This window comes from Thermobia domestica, chromosome 17 (assembly GCF_964235325.1).
Source record: "Thermobia domestica chromosome 17, izTheDome1.hap1.1, whole genome shotgun sequence".
Classification (NCBI taxonomy): domain Eukaryota; kingdom Metazoa; phylum Arthropoda; class Insecta; order Zygentoma; family Lepismatidae; genus Thermobia; species Thermobia domestica.
Window position 1 is genome coordinate 68,857,424 of NC_137470.1, and position 27,853 is coordinate 68,885,276.

At 37.9% G+C, this 27,853-nt stretch overlaps 1 protein-coding gene across 4 annotated transcripts in view; it reads right to left on the reverse strand.

Annotated features, from left to right (window-relative positions):
• The window catches only part of LOC145674687 (uncharacterized), a 1,315,729-nt gene that overhangs the window by 801,395 nt on the left and 486,481 nt on the right, over window positions 1–27,853 (reverse strand). For all 4 annotated transcript variants that reach the window (XM_081744920.1, XM_081744917.1, XM_081744916.1 and 1 more), the window contains one exon: window positions 20,010–26,848. In XM_081744920.1, coding sequence (XP_081601046.1) covers window positions 20,010–26,848 — 6,839 coding nt within the window. The remainder of the gene's footprint in view (window positions 1–20,009; window positions 26,849–27,853) is intronic.

Here is a 27,853-nt window from a genome sequence, read left to right on the forward strand (position 1 = left end):
GGTAGCTATTTGTCACTTGTGGAATCCAGTAAAAAAAGTAAACTCCCACTTCCTGAAGCAAAATTGAAAACACTATTATACTTTGAGGAAGCTCGTCTAATTCAGGTTAGGATTTAGTAATATCAGGTTGTCTAAAAAGAATTGAGATTGGAAGTTCAAAATTGAGACGACATTTACTGGTATTTGAAAAAAAGAACGTTATGAAATCATTTATGCCCCATTTTGTTCAATGACCTGCCATTTTTGTTGCAACACCATAATCCCGTTGCTATCGGACTTCTGTGGTTCCTGCGGTCAGAACAATATTACATGTGTTTTCCATGGGCCTCTTTTGATATTAACTTAATACCATACAACGTGTTCTGCAGACAGAAACAAATAATAGTCCGGCGGTGCCAGGATCGGAATACATGGTGGATTCATCAGAACTCCCCAGACAACTTCTCCAAATTTCTCATTCGTTAACAATGTATCTGGTCTTTCGTGTTCAGCGTGGTATACGACACGTTTTCTGTTGATCCACTTCGGTCCCATTTCTTGAATTGCCAGGTGTACTCACACTAATCATCAACAATAAAGATCCGAGTTCATCGTTCGGCACTCTATATTCCCTGTGTGTCGGTGTGGGATTTGCCGCAGATTGTAGAGCTTCTCTGCGTTTTGACCAATATCTTTTTCGCACATTGTTGTCGTGGGTTATCCACATTTCTTCACTTGCGATTAACCGGTTCAAAAATTGTTCGAATTTCTTTATGTTTCAGGAAAGAGTTTCGTATGGAAATTCGATCCAGTAAGTGTTTTTGAAATGAAAATGAAATGAAATCTTTAAGTTTTACGTCCCACGTTATGCCGGTTAGGCTAAAGGAGACGGCGATGATGAGAGATGAATGAAATGGTGGAATGAAGAAAGTGGGAGGAAACGGGAAAACCCACGAGCACGGTGTTTGTCCACCACAAAGTCCATTCGGCGCGAGTTCGGATCAAACCAGAGACCTCAAGCTTCAGAGGTGAACACTATACCACTGAGCCACCGCGCCCCCTTAGTAAGTGTTTTTGAGTGAGATTATGAGACACACACACGTCACACCGCAAAATGTTTATTCACTTCCGCTAGGATTAGAATGATGAAATTTGGCATGAATGTAGACTTCTGGGACCAACCTACAGGAAAATTGCCAAAAGTGAATATTTTTAGTTTCTAAGGAGTCTAAAGAGGGGATGAAATAATTTCCAAATTATTTAAATGGGTATTTTCTAGTGATACAAAATCTTGTATCACAATCTTGCCACCAGAAGTGTACACATGTTACTTATAACATGTAGGAAAAGTTCTGTGAGGATAACACGTCTTAGCACTCCTAGGAGCAGTGGGAAGTAATGACATGCGGAAATGATTGAAACAGACAGACATTACTGTCGAATTCTTAGTTTTTGGGATTGCTGTCATTAACAATGATGCTTCTGATGAAGTTTAAATGAAATTAAATCTTTTAGTTTAACGAACCACGAATATGCCCTTTAGACTAAGTGAGACGAAGGTTTACGGAATTATTGTTGAAATAAGAAAGTGGGAAGAAACAGGAGTACCCCTAGAAAACCCACAGACACGATGTCTACTCAAACGTACTTGGTTGGGAATTGAACCAGAATTCCCAGGCACCAGAGGTAAGCGCTCTATCAGGAAGCTACCATGCCACTCATTCATTTTAAGTTCAATTCAAGTCCTCATTAGCGCTCTTGGATGTGGGGAACAGAGTGGTAGCATGTAAAAATAATCGAAAACAACTGACATTGGTGTCAAATCCATAGTTTTTTTTAAAGGGGGAAGCGATAAGTTCATTGGTGGAAGCCCTGATGACACTTAAATCAAACTTAGTTGAGGGCTAGTAATATGAGAACTAAGGGTGATTAAGAGGGTGAAAATAAAATAGTCGAAAACGTCCGATACTACTGTTGAATTGGGGTTGCTGAGATGACTACCAATATCGTCTTAAGTTCAGACGTCATCGGGAGGTGGTGAGAAGAAGTGAATAACAATAAAATGTCCAAAATGAGCGAGATTATTGTCAAATCCACAGTTATCTTGGTTCCTAGCATGTTAATTGGTGACAATTCCGATTATACTTAAGCTGTAATCTCGTCAAGAACTTGCACGTCAGGTGACCCGGAAATTGAGAGGGGCAAAGCAGAAGGTGCTACTCATCGTTATTTGTTCTCTTCAGTTGTTGATTTTCTGATAGGTGCAACGCGGAAAGCGTTGCTCGGTGAATTGAATAAATAATGGGCAGAAAGTATTGATTTTTGTCATTACATTTTCACTGAAATGCGTATCCTAAAGAGGGAAAAGAGGATTCATACACAGCTATTTTCCCATGCAAAGGACGGGCATTTCAGCTAATAAAGAGACAATAACGGAAATGTACACTCATGTCCAAAATTACTGTCGCATGTCTATAAATAAGTTATAGAATGTAAGTTGATAACGAATTCGCCCGGCATTTCCTATAATGTTAGTATGTGTATAATCGGCGAAGATAAGTACGTGGCAAATTTCATGTCAAAAAAGCAATAAATAAGAACAATAAAACGAAAATAAAATTTCCTTTTCCATTTAGCAACATTTTGTTTTACTCATTATAATTTTCGTATTTATAATACTTTTCCTATGAAATTTACCACAAATATACATTTCCCAATTATACACATTAAAATTACCCTGCAAAATCATTATCAAATTGTATTCTTACAAGAAGACAATTATAGATATGCGACAATCATTTGGGACATGAGTGTACATATAATAACTGAAATGTAAGGTTGCAATATCTATTTAACACATACACACACTAAAATCCCACTTTGATTGACAGCTACTAAATTTTTGGTGTTATGTATCTGAGTTTGTTTTCAGAGAATAAAGCATGTTAGTTAAGTCTTTTACATATGTAATAAATTTGGAATAAACAAAGTCACCGTGTAGGAAACTAAAAGCCAAGAACTGTTGAAGATAGCCTTGCGACTCTCATATAAATAATAAATGTGTTCCATTTCGTCGGAGATCTACATTTGTGTAAATTAACGAAATTAACTTAATTAATGTCACGCTTTTGTTAAAATGAATATTATGACAATGGGAAATAGTTGTATCATTTATCTTTGCAACTCAAACATCATAAACACTAATGTTAATGCAGTGTTTCATATCTTTCACTGAATTTACACGAGACTTCAAAATTGAACTGGTTTGATTTTTTTATTGGTAGAAAGATCAATTCAAATTTAATAATTAGTTTAACTTAAACTTATTTCGAAAATAAAAATAGATATTTCTAAGGAGAAAATCTACTCGAAATACCTAGCTTACTAATGGTGCCTTCCATCTCAATTCAGGCAGAGCATGTACCATCACTTCTCAGATATTGTTGAAACTTTTTTTTATAGCAACTAGACATGTTTTTAAGAGACCCATATATTTTTGTTTTGTCGAAAAAAAAATTCCCGCCAAGTAATGGGCCATCAAAGACGGGGAGTACAATTTGTGAATTGTAAAAGACATGGAAAATGATCAACTTCGGAGCCCCACCATTCAGCTATGGAGACAGGTAGAGTTATAATTCTTGTCGTGGTATGTTCATAGGGATATAAATAAACTATATTTTATTGTACTTCGGTTTGCGCATGCGTACCTTTTTGACATAAATTAACAAATGAACGTCATTTTATCTGAAAAGTCGAAGTTTGCGATTTTTTTCGAGCACTTCCGGTTCGAATTTTAAAATTCTGTTTTCACGGTTGGTAAGACCTAGTTACCCGCTTTCCGAAAAAAATTGTATCGCTTCTGAGTGCAACCGTTTTGTCGCAAAAAATTCGAGAAATTGTAAAATTCTCAAAAATCGCCATTTTCGGGCGCCATTTTCTCGAAAACACCATCTTTTAAAATTCTGAAATTTTGTCAGATGGTTTAGCTTTACATGAACAATAAACATACCAAATACCATTCTCGACCAATGCTCCATGAATTAACTACAGCCTTTTGAAGTTAGCGAAGTTTCGTTAACTTTGATGTCACAGTTAGCAACACTGGAAACAATAAAAGTGCAATGATTTGATGATGTTTGTGGTTCACATTAATTAAATGAAGAATAAAACGTTTTCCTGACTGGTTTTTTATTATTTTGATCAAAAAAGCTCTCTGAAATAGTAAATTAAGCCTCTCCCTTACTCGTCCGTTTTCTTAAACCGAAGTAATCTGAAATAGATATTACGATTACGAAACACACAAATTTTAAGTTTACTTAAAATTGTCATCCAATAAATTCTATAAAAAGCCTGAACTATTACCTCAGTGATGACTTGGAATGATCCAGACAAAGTCTCAATTAAGTGTGATGTCATTACAGTATTCGAAAAAGGACAAAAAGTTAAAAAAAAAATCGAAACATTTTCTTACGCGTTCCATCAAAGAAATTTACGGACTTTCTTTTAAACAGAACAATCTCAGCATAAGAAGGGTCACTCGGAATTTTATAGTATTCGACTAAAGTGGGTCAGCCCGCAACCTGCGAGGGAAGTGTGTGTGTGTGTGTGTGTGTGTGTGTCTGTGTGTGTATTGTGCAAATTTTAAGTTATCTGCTACTGCGTTGCAACAAATCAAAGGTGCAACCTGTATTGAAGCTGTCATGAGTGACCTATTTCCTTTAGTAGTATGATCCGCTGAAAATGACGGCTGTCTTCTTCAAGGATGTGGTGAGTGTCCTGGAATGAAAGGAATAAGTGTGGAGTCTTTGATCTTGCTGAAAATGAAAGTGTTACGTACGCCATATGGGAAAACAATGATCTCGTTAAAAAAAACTGTGCCACTTTCCGTTTTCGTATCGTACATTGCTGGTTTAACTGTAAAAATTGTAATTCATGACTACATCAAGAAAATTCAAAGAGAATTAATTGCTACTATTGCTGTCGAAATCGGTTTTTGAAAAAACCGAAAACCGGTTTTTGAAAAAAGTGAAATTTCATAAAACCGAAATGTCGGTTTTGAAAACCGCTTTTGCGGTTTCGGTTTTGAAAACCGCATTTGCGGTTTCGGTTTTGAAAACCGCATTTGCGGTTTCGGTTTTGAAAACCGCTTTTGCGGTTTCGGTTTTCAAAACCGTTTTTGCGGTTTCGGTTTTCAAAACCGTTTTTGCGGTTTCGGTTTTCAAAACCGTTTTTGCTGTTTCGGTTTTGAAAACCGCATTTGCGGTTTCGGTTTTAAAAACCGTTTTTGCGGTTTCGGTTTTGAAAACCGTTTTTGCGGTTTCGGTTTTGAAAACCGCACTTGCGGTTTTCGGTTTTCAGAAAACCGGTTTTCTCAAAAAACGAAAACTGCAAAAGTCACAAAAATTCGACAGCACTAATGTCAAGTAATGACGAGAAGACAGCAAAGAATCTTTCCCATCTTCGACTCTCAGTTGCCAGATGGAGGAAAAAAATGCTCAAAATTTGCAGAGGGGAAAGAAGATATTTTTTTCTTAAAATGTCTTAATGTGTAGGGAAATTCTTGTTTAGTATACTTTTACAATTGGCAGAATAAAAAAAAATAAGTTGCAGTTTCTCACAAAGAGGCACGGCTATCGTTATTGGGAAGTAAAATGATAGAATAAAATATGATCGGCGTTCCCTTCACGTATGAACTATTGCAGGTGCCTGGGACTTGCGATAAGAAACCAGTCAACACATGCAAAACCACAACATTCTCATTTATCGGAGTGACAACAAATCAACAATAAAATTGTGTATTGCGATCTATTTTTTTTCTTTTCTTTTTTTTTAAGAAATGGAGGTGGTGTTTTTTTGTTAACATAAGAAAGAGTGGCAGTACTATTTAAAAACAAGGTGAAAGAGTAATGATAATATAAAAGATCTCAGTCTAAGTGGATGAGATTTCAAGTTGGATTTCATGAGTTGCAGGTGTAGTGATCTTAAATAGGGATATACCTTATTTTCTATTTAGCTTAGTGTTGTCATATTACCCGATTTTTGCGGGTACCACCCGATTTTCAGGTTCTATATTCGTCCCTCACTTAAACGTATCTTAATCACGAAAAACCACCCGCATTTTGGGATTGAAGAAAAATCTAAGACGACTTAATGGATAAAGTTTTGGCATATTCAACGTAAACCGCTACAACTCTGACAATCTTAACCGCTACACCTCTGATTTTTATATATTTCGTAAACTAGATCACAAGGAACACGAATCTGAAGGATTTTTGACATTCCGACTTCCGGAACTCGAGATATTAAAACTTTAAGTTTAATGTAGATATATTCTCTATACGAAAAATATTATGTCCTGTGAGATATATAAAGGTAACCAAGAAAGTTCTGTCGCTTTTTGTGGAGGTTTGTGTTCAATTGATCCTCACACCGTGAGTTGAATGCGAATGGAGAAAAGGCGAATGTCAGATGTTGGTGTGGGTATATCCAACACTCTACCTGCTTGTGGCAGTTCAGTTACAACGTGAACTTGTGTAAGGACAGAGTGAATATGGAACCTCCACAGAGCGTCATAAGGGCGTGTATGCTGTACGAGTTCAAACTTGGGTCAAATGCCACTGCAGCGGGGCGGAAGATATCTCAGGCCTTTCGTGAGGGTGTCGTGATTACGCAGACACTGCAAGGGTGATTTAGAAAGTTTAAGGACGGTGACAAAACACTCACGAAAGACGCACCACGTGCCGGAAGACCAACACATGTACAAAATTAAAATCTTCAGGTAGCAATTGAGGCGAACAGCGGAGGGACCTGTGAGAAACTGGGGCTAACATTCAATGTGAGTGGAGAAACCATCCGGCAGCACTTCCATCAACTTGGAAAGCAGTACAATTTGAGTCTATTAGTCCCACATGAATTAACTCTGGTCCAGAAGGCTACGCGAGCAGATACCTGTGTTTCTTTGCTGTCTCGTCTGAGAAAGGAGCCATTTCTGGACAGGATGTTGACATGTGATGAGAAGCTCCATGGCGTCGTCACCACTGGTTAAAATCCCATGAACTGGTTCCAAAACAGCTGAAACCAGTAATGCAGCAGAAAGTCCTGCTGTGTGTTTGGTGGATTGCTCGCGACATCGTGCATCGGGAACTGTTACCGGCTAGTCAGAGCAGAACATTAATGCAACTGTTTACTGTCAGCAGTTGAGCCGTGTTCAAGAAAAACTCAAAACCCTGGAGCCAGCACTTCTCAATCGCTAAGGGGTTCTCTCGTTACGGGACAACGCTAAGCCCCACATGGCTAGATTGACCCGGGACACCATCCTACGCCTTGGATGGGAAACACTATTGCAACCGCCATACTCCCCGGACATTGCACCGTCCGAATATCACCTGTTCCAATCCTTGCACACTCACCTTAGAGAACTCCAGTTCAACTCCGTAGTAAAAGTGCAAAATACACTTGATACCTTCTTCGCTTCACGGTAAACCAAGTTCTACCGCGAAGGAATCCATGCCCACCCCGAACGTTGGGAGAAGGTCTTTGATCCTGATGGGTACTATTTTTGATCTTCCAGGTACGTCTTAGGCAGGGATGTAGCCACGGGGGGCCCATCGGGGCCAGCCCCCCCCCCAAATGATTTCCTGGCACTCCTAATGGCCAGATGTTAAAACATCATCGTGAGATTACTTCGCTTCAGTCATTTAAAAATAACAAAGTTTACATATAATTAATAATTTACGGTAAAATAATATGGAAAAAACCGATCACAAAATAGTATGGTATTTCTTCCGTATAGCCATCCGAAAATAGTATGGTATACTTTTTGTGACAGCAGATTACACAATTTACGGCGATTTGTATTTGACAGTTTGAAGACAAACGTTTTGACAAGGTACTATAAATTCTATCATAAAACAATGGTACTAAATCGTAAGTACATTATATTATTTATATCCTGTAATTAGTGTTTTAAGAAAACTTTTTATCAGATAGAAAATTTGGTGAAAAGCAACGTTTTTATTCAGTTTTTCAGTTTGGAATTCATTCCCTTTTTTAAATGCTATTTCGTGTAAAACAGTAAGTGAAATATAGCTGTTAATAAAATAATTATGTCTTTTTCGTCACGAATAATAAATAACATTTTTGTCAGAAAATCTTAAATAAATTAAGTGCAATTTCAAAGAAAATCAGTCTTATGTATAAAAGTAACCAAGAAAGTTCTGTCGCTTTTTGTGGAGTCTGCGATAATTGGCCCTCACTGGCGGCAGGGTTTCGTCGAGTCGAAACATATATCTCGTGTCGGGGTGTTGAAGTTACCACCGCGTAGCAGCGACCAGCGAGAACTTTGTTTTGGTCCGCACTTCTTAGATTCTTTGCGGAGAATCGTGAAGGAACCAACACGAACTATCGCCAGTCATGTGCATGCGGTTATTATTATATATTATTTTTTCCTGGAGTGAGCTCCGGGGATCAAGAATAACCTCTGCCTCAACATCATGAAGTGAAAAATCTTGAGATAAGTGCGATAATTGCATGAATTTAGATGGCAACTGTCGTCGATCATTAGAAAGTGAGTATGGGAGAACTATGAAATAAAGTAAATAGACACGCGTGATTTTGTTACAAAATTACACACATTTTATCTAATTCCAAACAGTTATCGTCGAATATACACGGTTAAAGGAGCACTCTGATTGACCCAATTAAAAAGATCTTAACGATTTATCCCTTTACAAGCGACGTTTCCTTCATCGCCTTCGTAGCGAAGTAGGAAGAACACTTGCCTAGTAATCATAAGGTTGGTGGTTTGAGTCCCCTGCAGGGTAATTTTTTGATACTTTATAAAGTGTTTTTTAGACTCACCTTAATGTAACTAAATCACACATATAGCCGATTTAACATTTAACGTTTGGGGGAGTAAGTTTGTGGTTCGTTGGCGCTTTGTCGCGTCTCTGCCGCTGGTGGTATAATTTTCAAAACGGTAGAGGGGCCACCGGGAATCGTCGCTGCGGCGCCGCCAATGTTTGGCGAGATGTCGCTAATTGCCCATTTGTGGTCCACCGACGCTTACGGCATGGGGACAATTCAGTGTGAGTGGCGAAACCATTCAACAGCACCTTCATCAACTGAGAAAACACTAGAAGTTGGGTCGATGGGTCCCACATAACTTGATTCCGGGTCAAAAGGCAACGCAAGCAGACACCTGTGTTTCTTTGCTGTCTCGTCTGAGGAAGGACCCATTTCTGGACAAGGTGTTGCCATGTGATGAGAAATGGGTCCTGTACGAGGTTCCACGGCGCCGTCATAATTGGTTAGCATCCCATGAACGGTTCCAAGACAGCCGAAACCAGCACTACACCAGAAGAAAGTCCTCCTGTGTGTTTATGAACTGCTCGCGGCATCGTGTATCGGGAACTGCTACCAGCTGGTCATCGCATCAATCAACTGTGTACTGTCAGCAGTTGAGCAGTGTTCAAGAGAAACTCAAAACTCTGGAGCCAGCACTTCTGAATCCCAAAGGGGTCCTTATGTTACAGGACAACGCTAAGCTCCTCGTGGCTAGGATGACCCGGGACACCATTTTACGCCTTGGATAGGAAACTATTGTATACGCCATACTCACTGGACATTGCACCGTCCGATTATCATCTGTTCCCTTCCTTGGACAATCACCTTTAAAGGATGCCAACTCAAATCCCAAGTAGAGGTGCAAAATGCACTTGATACCTCCTTCGCTTCACGGAACACCAACCTCTACCGCGATGGAATAAATGGCCTTCCAGAACGTTTGCAGAAGGTTATCGATGTATTCTTAATCTTCCAGATACGTGTTAGGTGACATATGAATGGTGGTGGGTGAGAAAGCGATAGAACTTTCTTGTTTACCTTTATAGATCGGTTCTGTGTATTGAAATAGTTATGAACAAAGATATAATGTTTGGTCGGGGGCAGTAGTTCTTGGTTAAACATAATACAAACTATCTGTAATATAATTTATGAAATTGTTATTATTATTATTTTGTTGTTAATAATAATAGTAAGAAGAAGAAGAAGAAGAAGCTGAAAACAGTGTTTTTAGTTTTCTGGAAGAAAACCAAAATTTTCCAGGTTTTTTCAGGCTTCAAAAACACTAGCTGCAACACATCTTTTTTTTTTTAGATTGTAGCTTGCCCCCTTCAAAAACGACGAGCCCCTCCTACAGAAACCTGCTGGCTACACCCCTGGTCTTAGGTGACATATCGATGCTCTAAGGTGATAGGTCAAAAAGCGACATAACTTTCTTCGTTAATTTTATACATACTATGTAAAACTACTGTATAAGTTCTAGTATCTCGAGTTCGGGAAGTCGGAATGTCAAAATTCCTTCAGATTCGTGTTCCTCGTGGTCTAGTTTACAAAATATATAAAAATTAGTTTTGGTCCAGTTTGCTTCCGTGGTCACTTTATGTTCGAATATCTCGAGATCGGAAATTCGGAATGTCAAAATTCCTTCAGATTCGTGTTCCTCATAGTCTAGTTTACAAAATATATGAAAATCAGGTGGGGTCCAGTTTGCTTCCCTGCAGCCGAAAAGTACATTGGAAGTGTCATCAAAGAAGTAACTTAAAAAAAAAAAGTGCGAAGGATCCAAGGTCAGTATTTGTAACACACAAGTTCACATCAGTACTTATGGTTTAGAACTCCCCACTTTTCTGTCTTTAAAATATTGCAACCCTAATTTAGCTGTGACTTGTACAACCATCGAACAATCCCTTTCGCACAGTGCTGCATATATTACCATAATAGTCTTGGAGCAAATAAAAAGAGTTAAAACACAGACATAAATCAATACAATTGTCTCGATCGATAAATGCTTTCACAATTGTTAAAAGGTGTAATTAAAAACATCAAACATTGTTTCTGCTTTGAAAAGGACGAACAAGGTTTCGTTCATAAAACCGCAAACACGGTTTCGCTTTCAAAAAGAGCTTCTGCGGTTTCGGTTTTGAAAACCGCATTTGCGGTTTCGGTTTTGAAAACCGCATTTGCGGTTTCGGTTTTGAAAACCGCTTTTGCGGTTTCGGTTTTGAAAACCGCTTTTGCGGTTTTCGGTTTTCAGAAAACCGGTTTTCTAAAAAACCGAAAACCGCAAATGTCACAAAAATTCAACAGCACTAATTGCTACCGAAAAGCATCGTATAAAATTTCAAGATACAAATTCTATTTTACTTCATGTGGACTTCCTTGAAAACTGGACTGTTATTCTGCAAAGTGAAGTTCAGAGTTATCACCAGAATATGGAACAACTGACAGTTTTGTTGGAATAAGCGACGACAAAACACACGATTCGACTCATGAACTCATAGCCATAGACAAGATTATAAAAATACTCGAAGAAAAGCGAAAATATAGGTTATAGAAAAAGGTTCGAATATGTGGAAATAAGTGTCTGCAATTTCCCAAACCGTGTCAGTGATTTATGATGGTGCTGCATCCCACTTTAAAAATCGCTTTCAGATGTTCGAGATGCAGACAGGTCCGATAAAGCAATGGTTTTGCAATGAAACCGGCCATGCTAGGGTCTCTGCGACAGTATTGGGGGGGGTGTAAAGAATGTGGCAACGCGGCATAACCTTAGGCAAAAACAGATACACAGTATTAAAACCGCAGAAGAATTCGTGAGTATACTGCAAGTACAAACTCTGGGTATTACTCTCGTTTTGTTGCCTGGAACTGAATTCTACAACTTCCGGAAGAGAGAGAGAGAGAGAGAGAGAGAGAGAGAAGCAAGAATGGGAAAGTATGCAACCGGTAACTGGTATTCAACGAAGTCACCTTTGGCTTTCGGAAAATTGCGAAGTTTTTATGGCACTAACGGGTCACCATAAACTAAGTTCATGCTTCCCCCAAAATGGAGCTTCTGCAATTCAAAGTGTAGATTTAAGAAGCCTGCAAAAAGGAACTTTTGTTACAAACATACGCGCAAAGGCGCCGATTTCTCTGTAGATGGGGGGGATTCAGATGCAGAAGGTATATATATGAGGATTTTAAGACAAATTGCATTCAAATTATGCCAAATATTGTATATTCTAGTGTTGCCACGAGACGAGACACGAGACGGGACAGAACCCTCTTAGACGAGACGGGACGTCTCGTGAAATGTCTCGTTTCGTCTCGTGTCTCGAAAATGAAAACGCTGGCGGGAATGGCCAAGATTGAAATTGCCAGTGGTCATATAGATTGCAAAAGGAAAATCCCCTTTGTGAGAAAACATGTTGAAAAGCCTTCATAGAAAAGTGTCCTCTGTCTATTGAATGAAACAATCGTGATACATGAGCTTCCAGGAATATCATCCTTAATGTCTTGTCCCCAATTCCCCTTGCTGTAAACTGAGGAATTCTCATTTTTTTTTTAAATTTCTGGCTGGAATGATGACAAACAAAATCAAAGACAGGGAAGATTTTTACAAGGTCAAGAAACCGAACTACCACCACCATCTATTCAATTTGAAAACTGGGTAAGGTCTACACTTGTCTTTATTCTCTGGTGGCGGTATTCATTTTGCTATATGAACCGAAAACGGCAATTGAAGTATGTCATCTTGCAACTAAAATTTTGTCTTCTCTCTCTCTCTCTCTCTCTCTCTCTCTCTCCCTCACACACACACACACACATAAAAACACACTTTTACCATTTTACCAATCGCTCGCTTATTATACAGCAGTCATGTTGTAAAATTCACTTCTTCGTTTGGAAGGCGGGCGGACGACAAAGGAAGCAAAGATATTATCGACGAACCCTTCAAATTGTTTGCTTTCAGCAAATTTATGATACAAACAATAACACTTTAGGTAAAGAAGTTTTACAGGAGGACCTTCGTTTTGTTACGCGGAAATGTTTGATCTGACCAGAGTGCGAAATTGCCTTCTGCTTCCATGTTGAGAGGAGAGGAATACTTCCCTTTCCTAGTGAATAATATTCATTAGGACCTGAATTATCTTCAGAAATTGTTTTTTACAGGCGCATAAAACCTCTCGAACTTGATAAGTGTAAAGAACATTTGGTATAATATTCATGGAACTCCGTTGAAAGCAGAAAATATCATGAGAATGATCAAAATTCGAACATTGAAGAACATAATTAACAGAAAAGAAATAGGATACCCAAACCATATTTTTAAACCTGCTATAAAATGTATATCCTATATTTTTACTAATTCCTTACTCCCATGAAAGTATCCTGGGGAGGATATTCTCTCCATTTTTTCAGACTGAAATCATTTTATCCCGTACGATTTCCCCCCATGACATAGTACGAAAAAACAAATGTTGTTAAAATCCATACACATGACCCTTCCGAGACTCAACCCGGGGCCTTCAAGCCGATAGTCTATCGCCGCAGACCGCTCGGCTTGGTATGAAGATGTACGTTGTATGATTGCGAATAGATCCCGACAATATAAGAAACTTTAATCCAAAATGGCCACCCAAAAATCAATTTTTTTTTTTTTTTTTTTTAGCCATTAGTTAATCTTGGTGTACTGTCATGAGTTTGTTACACAAACGGGGCAAGCACCACATAGTAGCACACACCCCGCGGTTATGGGAACAGATTTGAACCATGGAGGTGAAGACTGGCTCCAAGCATTCTTTCGTCCGATGTGTCGTTCAGCTCCCATTACTGAGAGCTTAGTGTGCAGTAACATAAAATGTCAATCAAATACTTTCCATTACTCAATAAAATTATTTGGTTCCGAGCTTTTTTTTTAAAAAAAAAAATAATTGCAACAAATCTAAATATGCTAAAATGGAAAGTAGTTTTTGGATTGTTATGGGTTAACACTGTGAAACCTAAAGGCTGGAATATATGAAATCAAAGTGTACACATATATTATCTCTCAATTTATCTATATATCTTTACATCTCTCTCTCTCTCTCTGTATATATATATATATATATATATATATATATATATATATATATATATAGCAGCAATTTACTGTATATTCGGGTATTGAAACTGGTGAAACAAATTTCAATGTTTTAGAATGTAAAAAAAAAAAAAAAAAAAAGCCAGGGTCGAGAAGCCTCAGACAACTAACAGCAGAGATATATTATCTTGTAAACTGTTTGTCCTTGCCTTGTGAGCTTATTTGAATTTATTTTTAAGACCTTTAGGCAACTTTGGCCGAATGGATGATGATGGGAAAATTAGTGGAATGAAGAAAGTGGTAGGATACTAGACAACTTCGAGAAAACACACACATTCGAAAAATGAAATGAAATATTTGAGTTTTACGTCCCACGATTATGCCGGTTAGGCTAAAGGAGACAGTGATGAGTAATGAATGAAATGGTGGAATGAATAAAGTGGGAGGAAACGGGAGAACTCCGAGAGAACCCACGCACACGGTGTTTGTCCACTACAAAGTTCACTTGGCGGGGCTGGGATCGAACCCGAGACCCCAAGCACCAGAGGTGAACGCTCTACCACTGAGCCACCGCGGTCCCCACACACATTCAATGTTTGTCCACCACAAAGCTCACATGGCACTAACCGAGATCGAACCGACTACCACATACACCAGAGGTGAAGGCTTCACGGTGTAGCTACCGTGACATTTCTTGTCTTGTGTGTTCTGGGTAATACTTGTAACTTACAAGGGAAGAGAGGGAGATTATATATCGAAGTGGAAGATGGTTTATATACCAATCGAAAGCACTAATGACGCCTATTACAAAACTGTAATAAAAATTTTCCGAATGCATATACTATGCGAATTATATGGATATATAAAGTGTCCAGATAATCCGTTACCACCCCTTGAAATCGCAAACGATAAGACAGATGCGAAAACTGGAAAACATGTGTTTGATCATTTTAAAAGTACAACGTATCAAAGCAAAAATTCTTGTCACAAGGCCACCCGCAGTGTACTGGGCGGGGTCCAACTCAAAAATTACAAAAGGTAAGGGGGTCAAGTAGCATATCGTTCGAAACTTCTTGGGAAATGAAAGAAGACGGAACAAGTCTCAATACTCAAAAATTACTTTGTGCAAAATGGCGGCCGGTCAAACTGTCAGCAAAAACGTCATTGTAAAGTCGATGGCCACCCTAAAAAAAAAAATCCTAAAACGGTGAGGCAGATGTCAAAACAGGAAAACATGTGTGTCATCATTTCAAGTCAAAACAGGAAAACATGTGTGTCATCATTTCAAAAGTACAATGTTTGGAAGTAAAAATATTTGCCACAGGGTTTATTTTCACTTTAATTCTTGTACTCAACGGAAAGAAAGGAAATGCCCCTACTGTGAGATTCTGCTCTTTGAGCCCAATAATATCTAAATAAATAAAAAATAATAATAAAATAAAAGCAAATTAAGACATACAGAAAAGAAAGGACAACATTTGACATCTTTGAGTATAGAACTGACTAGCTAACATATAATGTACTTCCACGAACATAAATAAGTAGAGGTTGAAGCCATCAGAAGTAAAGACTCTTACCTCTACTTATTTATGTTTATGACTGCAAAACAGTGGTACTTATGCTCGTTATCTGGTTTATCAATTATAAAATGATTCAAACGAAAGAATTCCTTGCTCCAGGAAAAGTAAATACGTACAAATGTCTCAGAATGAAAACAAGTGCCGATTGCAAAATGGAAAGTGAACGTGCTCAGAAAATCGAAATGAAGATGTACATTTTGACCGGCCGCCATTTTACACAGTTTAATTTTAGAGGATCGAGACTTGTTGCGTGTTCTTTTGTTTCTCAACAGCTTTATTTGACCATATTTGCCATTTGAAAATTTTGAGTAGGACCCCGTCTGGAACCTTGTGGAGAACCCTGGGACAAACATTTTTACTTTCAATCATTGTACTTTTGAAAAGATGACACACATCTTTTTCTTTTTTGACATCTCTCTTACCGTTTCATTTTTTTCTTTCTTTGGAGGGTGGCCATAGACTCTACAATGACGTTTTTGCTGACAGTTTGACCGGCCGCCATTTTGCACAGGGTAATTTTAGAGAGTTGGGACTTGTTCGTCTTCTTTCATTTCCCAAGAAGTTTCGAACGATATACTACTTGACCCCCTTACCTTTTGTAATTTTTGAGTTGGATCCCGCCTGGGACTCTGCGGGTGGCCCTGGGACAACAATGTTTGCTTTGATACATCGTACTTTTATAATGATCAAAAACGTGTTTTCCAGTCTTGGCATCTGTCTCATCGTTTGCGATTTCAAGGGGTGGTAACGGATTATCTGGACACTTTATATATCCATATAACTCGCACAGTATATGCATCCGGAAAATTTTTATTACAGTTTTGTAATAGGCGTCATTAGTGCTTTCGATTGGTATATAAACCATCTTCCACTTCGATATATAATCTTCCTCTCTTCCCTTGTTAGTTGTATCTTGATTAGCATGGTGCAGCCTGCTACATTTTACTTTCTTCCCATGGTATGCTGCTATATTTTTACGAGACAAGACGAGACAAAACGAGACAGACGAGACGAGACGGGACGGGACAGAACCTCTCGAGACGAGACACGAGACGGGACGAACACATTTTTTCGAGACGAGACACGAGACGAGACATGCTTTGCACGAGACGAGACGAGACAGCCTGAAGTCTCGTCTCGTCTCGTCTCGTGGCAACACTAGTATATTCATAAATACAATAGGGGGCCCACATCAGCTTTGGGGTGTCCGGTCCCCCCCCAGGATCGGAGCCCTTGCATATACTTATGATAACCAGTGGTGCGTAGAATAATTATGAATTCCGTACAGTTGAAGTGCTGTTTATGCTTCCACATGGACTACCAGCAGGATACAGGTTTCCACAAGAGCATAAGAGAAGTGAAAATAAGTGTTTTGTAATTATCGACAACGTGCTACGCAGGGGCGGATCCAGGACAGACTTCTGGGAAGGGGAGGGAGGTAATACTGCTACTTAAAGCTACTTTTAAGAGCTCCAAACTCTGGAATGGGTTTTATTTATAAATAAAATACGAAAGTTTCTTCTGGGAGGGCGATCGACTCCTTGGATCCACCTCTGGACGAGTTGAGTGTACTACTGCTATTAGCGAAGAAGACACCAAGCAAGCAAATGATTGGTCCATGTGGTAAAAAAAATCAGTGAAATTTTGCTTCCGAAGACCATTTTAAGTAAGTGAACTTAAAATTTGTGTTTTTCTTAATCGTATTTTCCATCTCAGATTACTTCGTTTTTAAAAAAACGGAGAAGAAGGGGGGAGGCTCATTTTACTAGTTCAGAGCGCTTTTTTCATCAAAATAATAAAAAAAAAACAGCCAGGAAAACCTTTTATTCTTCATTTAATTAATGTGAACCACAAACATCATCAAATCATTGCATTTTTATTGTTTCCAGTGTTGCTAACTGTGACATCAAAGTAAACGAAGCTTCGCTAACTTCAAAAGGCTGTAGTTAATTCATGAAGCATTGGTCGAGAATAGTATCTGGCGTGTTTATTATTCATGTAAAGTTAAACCATCTGACAAAATTTCAGAATTTTAAAAGATGGTGTTTTCGAGAAAATGACGCACAAAAACGGCGATTTTTGAGAATTTTACAATTTCTCGAATTTTTTGCGGCAAAACGGTTGCACACACAAGCGACACATTTTTTTTTCGGAAAGCGGGTAACTAGGTCTTACCAACCGTGAAAACAGAATTTTAAAATTCGAATCGGAAGTGCTCGAAAAAATTCGCAAACTTCGACTTTTCAGATAAATTGACGTTCATTTGTTAATTTATGTACAAAAAGGTACGCATGCGCAAACCGAAGTACAATAAAATATAGTTTATTTATATCCCTATGTACATACCACAACAAGAATTATAACTCTACCTGTCTTCATAGCTGAATGGTGGGGCTCCGAAGTTGACCATTTTCCATGTCTTTTACAATTCATAAATTGTACTCCCCGTCTTTGATGGCCCATTACTTGGCGGGAAAATTTTTTTCGACAAAACAAAAAAATATGGGTCTCTTAAAATCATGTCTTAAAAATATATAATTTTTTTTTGCCTGAGTTGAAATGGAAGGCACCTAATGTTTTTTTTTTCTCTTTTTAGTGGATATGGTTGCTAAAATTGTATAAAAGTAATTTGCCTTATTTATTTTATTATCTTACAAATACTTGAATTCTTCCTATAAATCTTTATTCTAAATCTGTGCACCCTGCACTCTCTGCTTCACACAAATCATATTTATAATTCCACTTCTAGACCAAATTTCTATGCTCTAAATATTCATTGTTACACATATCAAAAAACATTTGAAACATCCGACATTATTTACACATCCGGCTTTCCTTAAAACGTAACGGCCATTCGCATATTAGCGAGCACTTTCCGCCCATATTTCCCAACAAAAATCGAAGCCGAACCCACTAAAATAAAAACAATGATTTTTAATTTTTTTCGGGCGTTTACACATGTTACGAAGTAACAAGGCTGATGAGGAGTACAAGTAATACTTTAGAATTCGTATCTGATTTAGTAAGTGCTGTCGTAGCTAAGTTCATCGACACTAACGAACCATCTTTGCTGTTTCAAATTGGTTTGTCCACAATTAATGTTAGCTGTCATTGCACCGAGTTCAAATCTTTGGGACAGGATTTATGGTTCTTTGAAGACAGGTCCAATTTCTGACATTACTGCTGTGTTCAGACGACCTGGAACTTTCCAACAGCATCACCTGCGTCCAACAACTCCATATTTAATAGGCGAATAGAAGGGGCAACAGCCTAAAATTTCTAGACTCGATTTCTTGAACCTCGAGGCCCCGGTCCGATTTCTGTTGTGCCCAAGACATCGACAACTCTATGTCTAAAAGAAGAATAGAAGGCACCTGGGCCCAAAATTTCGGGATTCCATTTCTAGAGTTTTGAGGCTAGGCCCCAGACGCTGTGCCCAGACGACCCGGACCTTTCCAAAGCCATCACTCTCGTCGAAGTACTCCATGCTTAATAGGGAAATAGAAGCATTTATAGGGTCTCGGGTTCTGGGTCACATTTCTGACATCATCGATGTGCTAAGGGGAGCTAGACCTCTCCTACGCTACCATTCGTGTTCAAGCATTCCATGTGTAATAAACGAATAGAAGGAACCCAAGGCCAAAATTTCAGAATTCCATTTCTGTGGCCTCGGAGGTAGGGCCCGATTCCTGGCATCACAACTGTGCTCCGGGTATCCGAAGCTTTCAGACGCCACCACTCGCTCCAACAACTCCATGTTTAATAGGCGAATAGAAGGGACCGGTGCAAAAACTTCGGGACTCCATTTTTGTGGCCCACGCCCTAGGCCCAATTTCTGACATCACCGCTGTACTCAAGGTACCCCAACCTTTCCAACGCCACTATCGACATCCACCTACTTCATGTCTAACACGGCTTCCGTACAGTAGGAGAATTAGCTCTATGCTCTTCTAGACAAAACAAACGAAAATTGAAAGCATAGAACTTGTTATATTCTTTGTGCACTCTCCATACTTCAAAATTTTACTAACCAACTGGTACGCTCTAGATTAACATTTCTGCAATTATTTTTTGAAGTCTGGCCAGCGATTTGTTTGAGTGACGAGTAGCCAGTGTATCGATTTCCAAATTCATTATCCGTAATTTGTTTGGGTGTAATGCTAAGACTTCTTAATTCAAGTAGACCAATACTTGTTTCCATGAAGTTCGGTAAAGATAAAACAGAACTCAAGCTCACTCAACTGAAGGTAAGCGTGCTACTCACACTATTTTTCTTGGGATCCATTCTTATCTGCCATTACTTTCAAAACATATTTTGAAATTTCATAAATCAGTGCTTGATGTTAATGCTTCGGAACTAAAAATCAACATTAATGCAAAGCATTGAACAAGTTTAAAGAAAACAAAAGTGCTCCTTAATGAAACATAAGTGATTATTGCATATCATTAAAGCGTAATTTTGACTTAAGTTCCCAAATCTCATACCGAATTAAGAAAAGTTAGTAGAGAAAGAAATGTTCTACTAAAAGTAAGAGAGTACTTACCTCTGGGGTTCCATCCTGTGTTGAGATATCCCTTACTCTTGAGCTTCTGTTAGTAGCTATTTGAGTTTTAGAATTTAATATTCCGGTACTCATGTCAGTTCCAAATTTATTGGGTTCACTGGTAATCGTTGGTTTAATTCTGGGCGGCCGAACTGGAGTCGCATCTGCTGGTAGCTCTTCCATGCCTGCCAAACTGTCATCCCCATGATCTCTAGAAGGTCGTCTTCTACGAGGACGAATCTCTTCTAACGTAGAAGTTGTAGTTACAGACGCAGTATAAGTGGAGGTTGTAGTCTCTGTATCAGCAGATCTTTCAGAATGGTCTTTGTCTTTGAATTCTCTGTTTGCTCCGTATTTTCTGTCTTTAGTCTCTTCTCGTTCGTTATCTCTAAGCATTTTCTGTTCCTTTTCCTTTTTCTTTTTCTCCTCTATGATTTCTCTGTCACCTATCTTCTTGTAATCAGTTTCTATCTTTGCATCCCCTTCTACATATTTTACTTCTTCTTTCCCACTGCGTTCAGCTGCTTCCTTCAACTTTTCTTCCGATTTTTCCTTCCTCTTTTCTTCTTCCCTATTCTTGACTTTCGTTTCCTTCTTCAATTTATCTTCCCCTTCTTTCCTCCTATTGTCTTCCTTTTTCTTACGATGAACTTCAGTTTTCCCTTTTCCTTCCTTCTCTTTATTTTCCCTTTCTTCTTCTTCCTTCTTCCTGCGTTCAGCTTCTATCTTCAATTTACTTTCCTCCTCACTCGTTTTCCTTTCACTTTCTTTTTCTTTCTTAAATTCAAGTTCTGATTTTATTTTTCTTTCGTTTTCTTTCGTTTTAAGTTCTTCTTCTTCCTTTATTTTAGGTTCAATCCCTTTTGTCAACTTTTCTTCCTGTTCTTTCTTTACCTTATCTTCTACTTTCAGCTTACTTTCAACGACTTCTTTCTTTTTACGTTCATTTTCTTCCTTTAATTTATCCTCCCCTTCTTTCCTTCTTCTTTCATCTTCTTTGCTCTTCTTAGGTTCAACTTCTTTTTTCAATCTCTCCTCCTCTTCCTTCTTTCGCTTTTCTTCCTTTTCCCTACGCTCAGCTTCTTTCTTTGCATTTTCATCCTTTTCTTTTTTCTTTTTTTCTTCTTCCAACTTCTTCTGTTCATTTTCCTTTCTTATTTTCTCTTGCTCTTCCTTCTTTTGTTTTTCTTCCTTTTCCCTACGTTCAGCTTCTTTCTTTGCATTTTCTTCCTCTTCTTTTCTTTTCTTTTCTTCTTCCATCTTTTTCTGTTCACGTTCTTTTCTTCTTTTCTCTTCCTCTTCCTTCTTTCGTCTTTCCTGTTCTTCTAAATTCTTACGTTCTATTTCCTTCAATCTCTCCTCTTCTTCCTTCTTCCGTTTTTCTTCCTTTTTCCTACGTTCATCTTCTTTCTTTGCATTTTCCTCCTCTTCTTTTCTTTTCTTTTCTTCTTCTAACTTCTTCTGTTCACGTTCTTTTCTTATTTTCTCTTCCTTCTTTCGTCTTTCCTCTTCTTCTAATTTCTTACGTTCAATTTCTTTTAATCTCTCCTCTTCTTCCTTCTTCCGTTTTTCTTCCTTTTTCCTACGTTCAGCTTCTTTCTTTGCATTTTCCTCTTCTTCTTTTCTTTTCTTTTCTTCTTCCATCTTCTTCTGTTCACGCTCTTTTCTTATTTTCTCTTCCTCTTCCTTCTTTCGTCTTTCCTCTTCTTCTAATTTCTTACGTTCAATTTCTTTCAATCTCTCCTCTTCTTCCTTCTTTTGTTTCTCTTCCTTTTTCCTACGTTCAGCTTCTTTCTTTGCATTTTCCTCCTCTTCTTTTCTTTTCTTTTCTTCTTCCATCTTCTTCTGTTCACGTTCTTTTCTTATTTTCTCTTCCTCTTCCTTCTTTCGTCTTTCCTGTTCTTCTAATTTCTTACGTTCAATTTCTTTCAATCGCTCCTCTTCTTCCTTCTTTCGTTTTTCTTCCTTTTCCCTACGTTCAGCTTCTTTCTTTGCATTTTCCTCCTCTTCTTTTCTTTTCTTTTCTTCTTCCATCTTCTTCTGTTCACGTTCTTTTCTTATTTTCTCTTCCTCTTCCTTCTTTCGTCGTTCCTCTTCTTCTAATTTCTTACGTTCAATTTCTTTCAATCGCTCCTCCTCTTCCTTCTTCCGCTTTTCTTCCTTTTTCCTACGTTCAGCTTCCTTCTTTACATTTTCCTCCTCTTCTTTTCTTTTCTTTTCTTCTTCCATCTTCTTCTGTTCACGTTCTTTTCTTATTTTCTCTTCCTCTTCCTTCTTTCGTCTTTCCTGTTCTTCTAATTTCTTACGTTCAATTTCTTTCAATCGTTCCTCTTCTTCTTTCTTTCGTTTTTCTTCCTTTTCCCTACGCTCAGCTTCTCTCTTTGCATTTTCCTCCTCTTCTTTTCTTTTCTTTTCTTCTTCCAATTTCTTCTGTTCACGTTCTTTTCTTATTTTCTCTTCCTCTTCCTTCTTTCGTCTTTCCTCTTCTTCTAATTTCTTACGTTCAATTTCTTTCAATCGCTCCTCTTCTTCTTTCTTTCGTTTTTCTTCCTTTTCCCTACGCTCAGCTTCTCTCTTTGCATTTTCCTCCTCTTCTTTTCTTTTCTTTTCTTCTTCCAACTTCTTCTGTTCACGTTCTTTTCTTATTTTCTCTTCCTCTTCTTTCTTTCGTCTTTCCTCTTCTTCTATCTTTTTGCGTTGAACTTCTCTTAATCTCTCATCCTCCTCCTTCTTTCTTACGTCCTCATCTACCTTCTTACGCTCAGCTTGTTTCTTTAGTTTTGCTTCCTCTTCTTTCTCTTTCTTTTCTTGTTCCATTTTTCTATGTTCAGCAGTTTTACTTATATTTTCTTCTTTCTTTTGGTGTTCCGTTGCTTTCTTCAATTTTCCCTCCTTTTCTTTCTTTAACTTTTCTTCCTCTTGTTTCTTCTTCAGTTCAGCTTCTCCTTTTACCTTTGATTTTTCTTCTTTGTTCATCTTTTCTTCTTCTTTCTTATGTTCAATTTCTTTCTTTGTTTTCTCTTCACCTTTTATCATTTCCTTTTCTTCCGCGGCGATTTTCATGTATTCAGATTCTTTCTTTAATTTAACTTCTTCTTCTTTCTTAATGTGTTCAATTTCCTTTCTTATTTTTTCTTCGTCTCCTTTTTTATTATATTCACTTTCTGAGATCAACTTTTCTTCATTTCCCCTTTTTCTTTTTTCTTCTTCTTCCTTCCTCATACTTTCAGTTTCTCTCTTTAAGTTTTCTTCTTCATTTCTCCCTCTCTTTTCATCTTCTTTGCTCTTTTCGGGTTCACATTCTTTGTTTAGTTTTATTGTAGCTTCTTCCTTTTTCTTTTGTTCTATTTCTTTCTTGATACTTTCCTCGCCTTCTTTTCGTTTTTCTTCTTGTTTATTATGTTTATTATTCTCAGCTTCTTTCATTAACTTCTTTCTTTCCTCTTCCCTTTTGTCTCCTAATCTTTTCATTTCAGCTTCAATTTGTAACTTATCTTGGTTATCTTCTTCCTTCTTCTCTTCTTCTTTACCTCTACATTCAACTTGCCTCTTTAAAATGTTTTCCTCTTTCCTTTTATTTCCTTCTACTTCCATTTTGTGGTCACTTTCTTTCTCTTTCTTTAAGTGCTTATCTGTTTCTTTGTTTCTCATTCGTTCAGTTTCCTCATATTTTTGGTTTGTCTTTTGATCTTTGTCTACATTACCCTTTTCTTCTTCCCTTTCTTTGTGTTCAGTTTCTCCTTTGAGCTTCCTTGATGTAAATTTTCCATTTTTCATACTTTCTTCGTTTTCTTTTCTATTATCTTCAGCTTTCTCGCTCTCGTTCACAACACGCTCTTCGTTTCTGTTTTCTATAGCTTGAGTATTCCTAAGTTCAACCTTTGTGTGGTCTGTTAACTTGTCTTCCATTTTCTTTTCTTCATTAGCTACATATTCAGATTTTCTTTTGTCTTCCTGTTTGTTGTCAATGTGTTCATTATCTCTGTTAATACTATTTTTTTCTTTCATTTTTACTCCTTCATCATCGTTAGATAACATTTCCTTTTCTTTTGTGACGTATTCTCTGACTTTTCCTTCCGTCTCTTCAGCTTTCTTGCTCAAAACTGACAACTCTTGTTTCTCAACTTTTAGCGTTTTTTCTACATTTTCTTCCAAATTACTTGCTTTCAAACGTTCTGCCGTCTCACTTTGTTCTTGTCGTTTTGTAGGCTCTGCTAAATTTCCTTTCATTACTTCATTACCTTCGAGTTGGTTTGGTTTCTTAGTATCAACTTCCGTCATGATTCCTGATTCTGGTCCCGAAATAACTTTCAAAGCTTCTTTAGCTGAATCTGTTAACTTTTTCGCTATATCTGTAATTTTCTGCATTATTTCCATTTCTTGTTCTCCTTCCAACAAATGTGTATTCAAATCAGCTTTACATGATTCTGGCGAATGAAGTGACTCGTATTGTTTCGGATCGGTCTGAGCGTGTAAATGAACTTCTGTTACTTGTTTTTTGACAACAGTAGGCTCTTTTATTGAAGTCTCTAATACTAAAGCTTCGTGGGAAAGTTCCGAAACAGAATTTATATTACCCATTGCTTTTTCACTTTCGATACAAAGTTGCTCTGTTTGTAGAGTACATTGATTTAGTTCTAAATTCTCTATACCCTGGGTGCCTAATTTTGTAGTTTCCAGGGATGTCATTAAAACTACGTTATCCAAAGACTTTTGTTCTTCTAATATTAATCCTTCTTGAAGACTTACGTCTTTCAGAGTACCCTGAATTGACACATTCGATGTAAGAGACAACGTATCAGGGCTTCCAAGCAAAGTTTGTTGCTGTTCAATTACAACATTTTCACGAAGCGAAGCTTCTGTCTCAGACAATATTTCTTCCGTTCTCGACAAACTTTCAATGTTTGATAGTGTTTCTCCTTCGCATTGTAGGGTTTCTTGTTTGGAAATGGCAGCTACACCTAGTGGAGAGATTTGTTGAACCGCTTCTCCTGTTAAAGCTTCCGACACTGATGACAAAGTTGCAAGCTCTGAAAGAAGCTCTTGTTCTTGAAATATTGGTACGTTTCTCTCAGATTCTTGAGCAGTGTGGGCCATTGTCTCAAGTTGTTGTAGGCTAGTATTATCCGATACCGATTGCAGGCGTCCTTCAAGATGTTGTTGTTTATGAATAACTGCTACCTGTTTTGCGTCTTCCTGTGCAGGTTTCGCTGACGTTAATAATTTACTTATTGAAGTTTTATCAGATAAAGTTATATTACTTTCAAGTAGCTCTTGTTGTTGAACTTCTGCAAAATCTTTTTCTCTTTCAGGTAGTACTTGAGCTGAAGAGACAAGTCCTGAAACAATACTTCTGCTAGACAAAGATTCTACGTTACATTCTAAAGGAACCTGTTGAGCACATGCAATAGCTTCGTTATATTCTTGATTTGGATGAGCAGTTTTAGCTATTTCTGACGGAGTCGATTTATCCGACAATGATTCACCTAGACATTCGAACGAAGCCTGCTGCGATGTCATAGCAATTTGCGACTGTTGAGCAGCTATTTCCATCGTAGCTAATCCTGATATTTTATTTTTTTCCGAAAGAAGTGCAACGTCTTCCGCTATAGATTGCTCTTGTATAACAGCAAGCTCTTTAAGTGTTTCAGTACGAGATATGGCTTCCGTAAGTTCTCCAAGTTTAGTATTATCAACAATTGGTGCCACTCCGCCTTCCAGTGGTTCCTGCTGTTCAATTATACCAATACCTTTCTGTGAAGTTTCATTACTGCTAACAAATGTAACAAGTTCTTCAGCATTGGTTCTATCGGATAGAGGTTCAACATTATTATCAAGAAGTTCCTGCTGTTGTACAACCCCAGCTTGTCTTACAGTTGTCTCTCTCTTCGCTTCCTGCTTTAATTTTTGAAGGGACTCGTCTTCGGAAAGAGACATTGCAGCAGATAAAATAGCTTGTTGCTCAACTATTGCTGCTACTTGGTACGCTGGAACTTGCTTCGCTTTTGCAGACTCTTTCAAACTTTCATTTCCCACTAGTGTTGTCATTGTGTTTACATTCTGACTCAAAACATTCTGCTCAAGAGCTTCTGCAACCCTTCCTAAACCACTGGTACTTTCTTTAGCACTAGCAAATGTTTCTAACACAGATAACGTATCCTGATCGGAAAGCTGACACACAGCGTCTGTATATACACTTGGTTCTTCAATATCTGCAACCCCTAAGGCCCTAGACACCTTAATCTCTTCCGCTTTAGTCTTAGAAGTTTCTTCTAAAGGAAGAAGTGTAACTTCACGTAGCTGAAGATCATGTTCTTCTTTCACAGCAACTTCACGTGCTGACACCTCAGCTTCCTTTGCTTTGGTAGATAGGCTATAGAAGGTGTCATCGGAACTTCTGAAACGTTCTTTGTCAGTAGTTACTTCTCGTTCCTCAATTTGTATTGCTTCTTGTACAGAAGCCGGCACTTCAATGACTTGTTCTTGTATCTTGGAAGCTGATTGTCTTTCTGATAATTCTTCTAAAAAGCCAGATAATACATCTGGTTCTAGGATTTTTACAGGCTCCTGTACAGAATACTCAACAGTTCTACTCATGGCTTGGTCAAAATAGTCAGTATTCACTTTATCGTAAACAACTTCTGGGAGTATTTGTACATCATCAGTAATAGACAACTCTTCTAAGTCAGCTTCTGTTCGTAGATCATCATCCAAACCTGTTCGAGCTGTTTCAAAACCCTCTGCAGATACATCGATTACAACCGCTTCCATTAGAAGATTTCCTGAAGTTGAAGTTTCCTTAACGAATCGCAATGGAGGTAACTCTACCACATTGTGCTCTGAAACAATTGGAAAATAAGTAATTTTAGTCAAATATGATTATGTAATTAAATTATGATAATTTACTGTACTAAAAATATATTATTTTATTGTTCATAGGTTGACATTTAGGCCCTTCTGCATTCCGTTAAGTACGTGATAGCACATTGGTATTTTGAATACACGATTTAACGTAAGGCATCAACTCCACAGTGGCAGAAGTGAACTAAAACTAAATTATCATATTAATGTGCGCAAATCACAAAGGTCAAATACTCAAAAGTGCGTCAATTTTATTCCAACTCAGAGTCCGTATGGTTTCGATGTCAGGATAAAGTGAAGTTCTGTCTCATGTAAGATAGATGAAATTGGAAATATTCCAACAAATAAACAAAAAAAAAAATGTTTGCCCTTGAGATGTGCAATAGCATATAAATAAAAGAAGGGAACTAAACCTTAGTTGGACCAAGCATTTTATTTTTTCATTGGTGTTTGCATCTGTTGTCAGTAGCTAGACGTAATCTGAGCAAAGCCATGCGTCTACATTTGACAATAAGATGTCAATGTTCATTTCCTTCTACAAATCTTGCCAGGTCTCTCGTATCTACTGCATCTTAAAGCAGTCTTTGTTATTTTTTTTCTTACGACACAATTTACACAAAGCTCACTAGACCATAATACATTTATCTGAGGTTTGATTAGAATTCTAATTGAAGACCTCGGTGCAAGAAGGGAACAACTCCAATTTAATGTTTGGTTCAGGATTGAATAAATAAATTGTTAAAAAAAAAAAACAATTTATTGTACGGTTTTACTTCTATAATACTATAGTACTCGCGCCCAGTCGTGAAGCTTGGGCTCTAAACCAATCCCAGCAACATTTTTCTTGAGCCCCGATGCATCGGAAAACTTGGGTACAATTCGTGGAGCCGCTTCCCGAGTGCACACTTGGGGAAACGTCAATCAGCTGAAATTAATTAACAATGTGGCCAAAATTTGAAGAGATAGAAAATGAGTATTAAAAA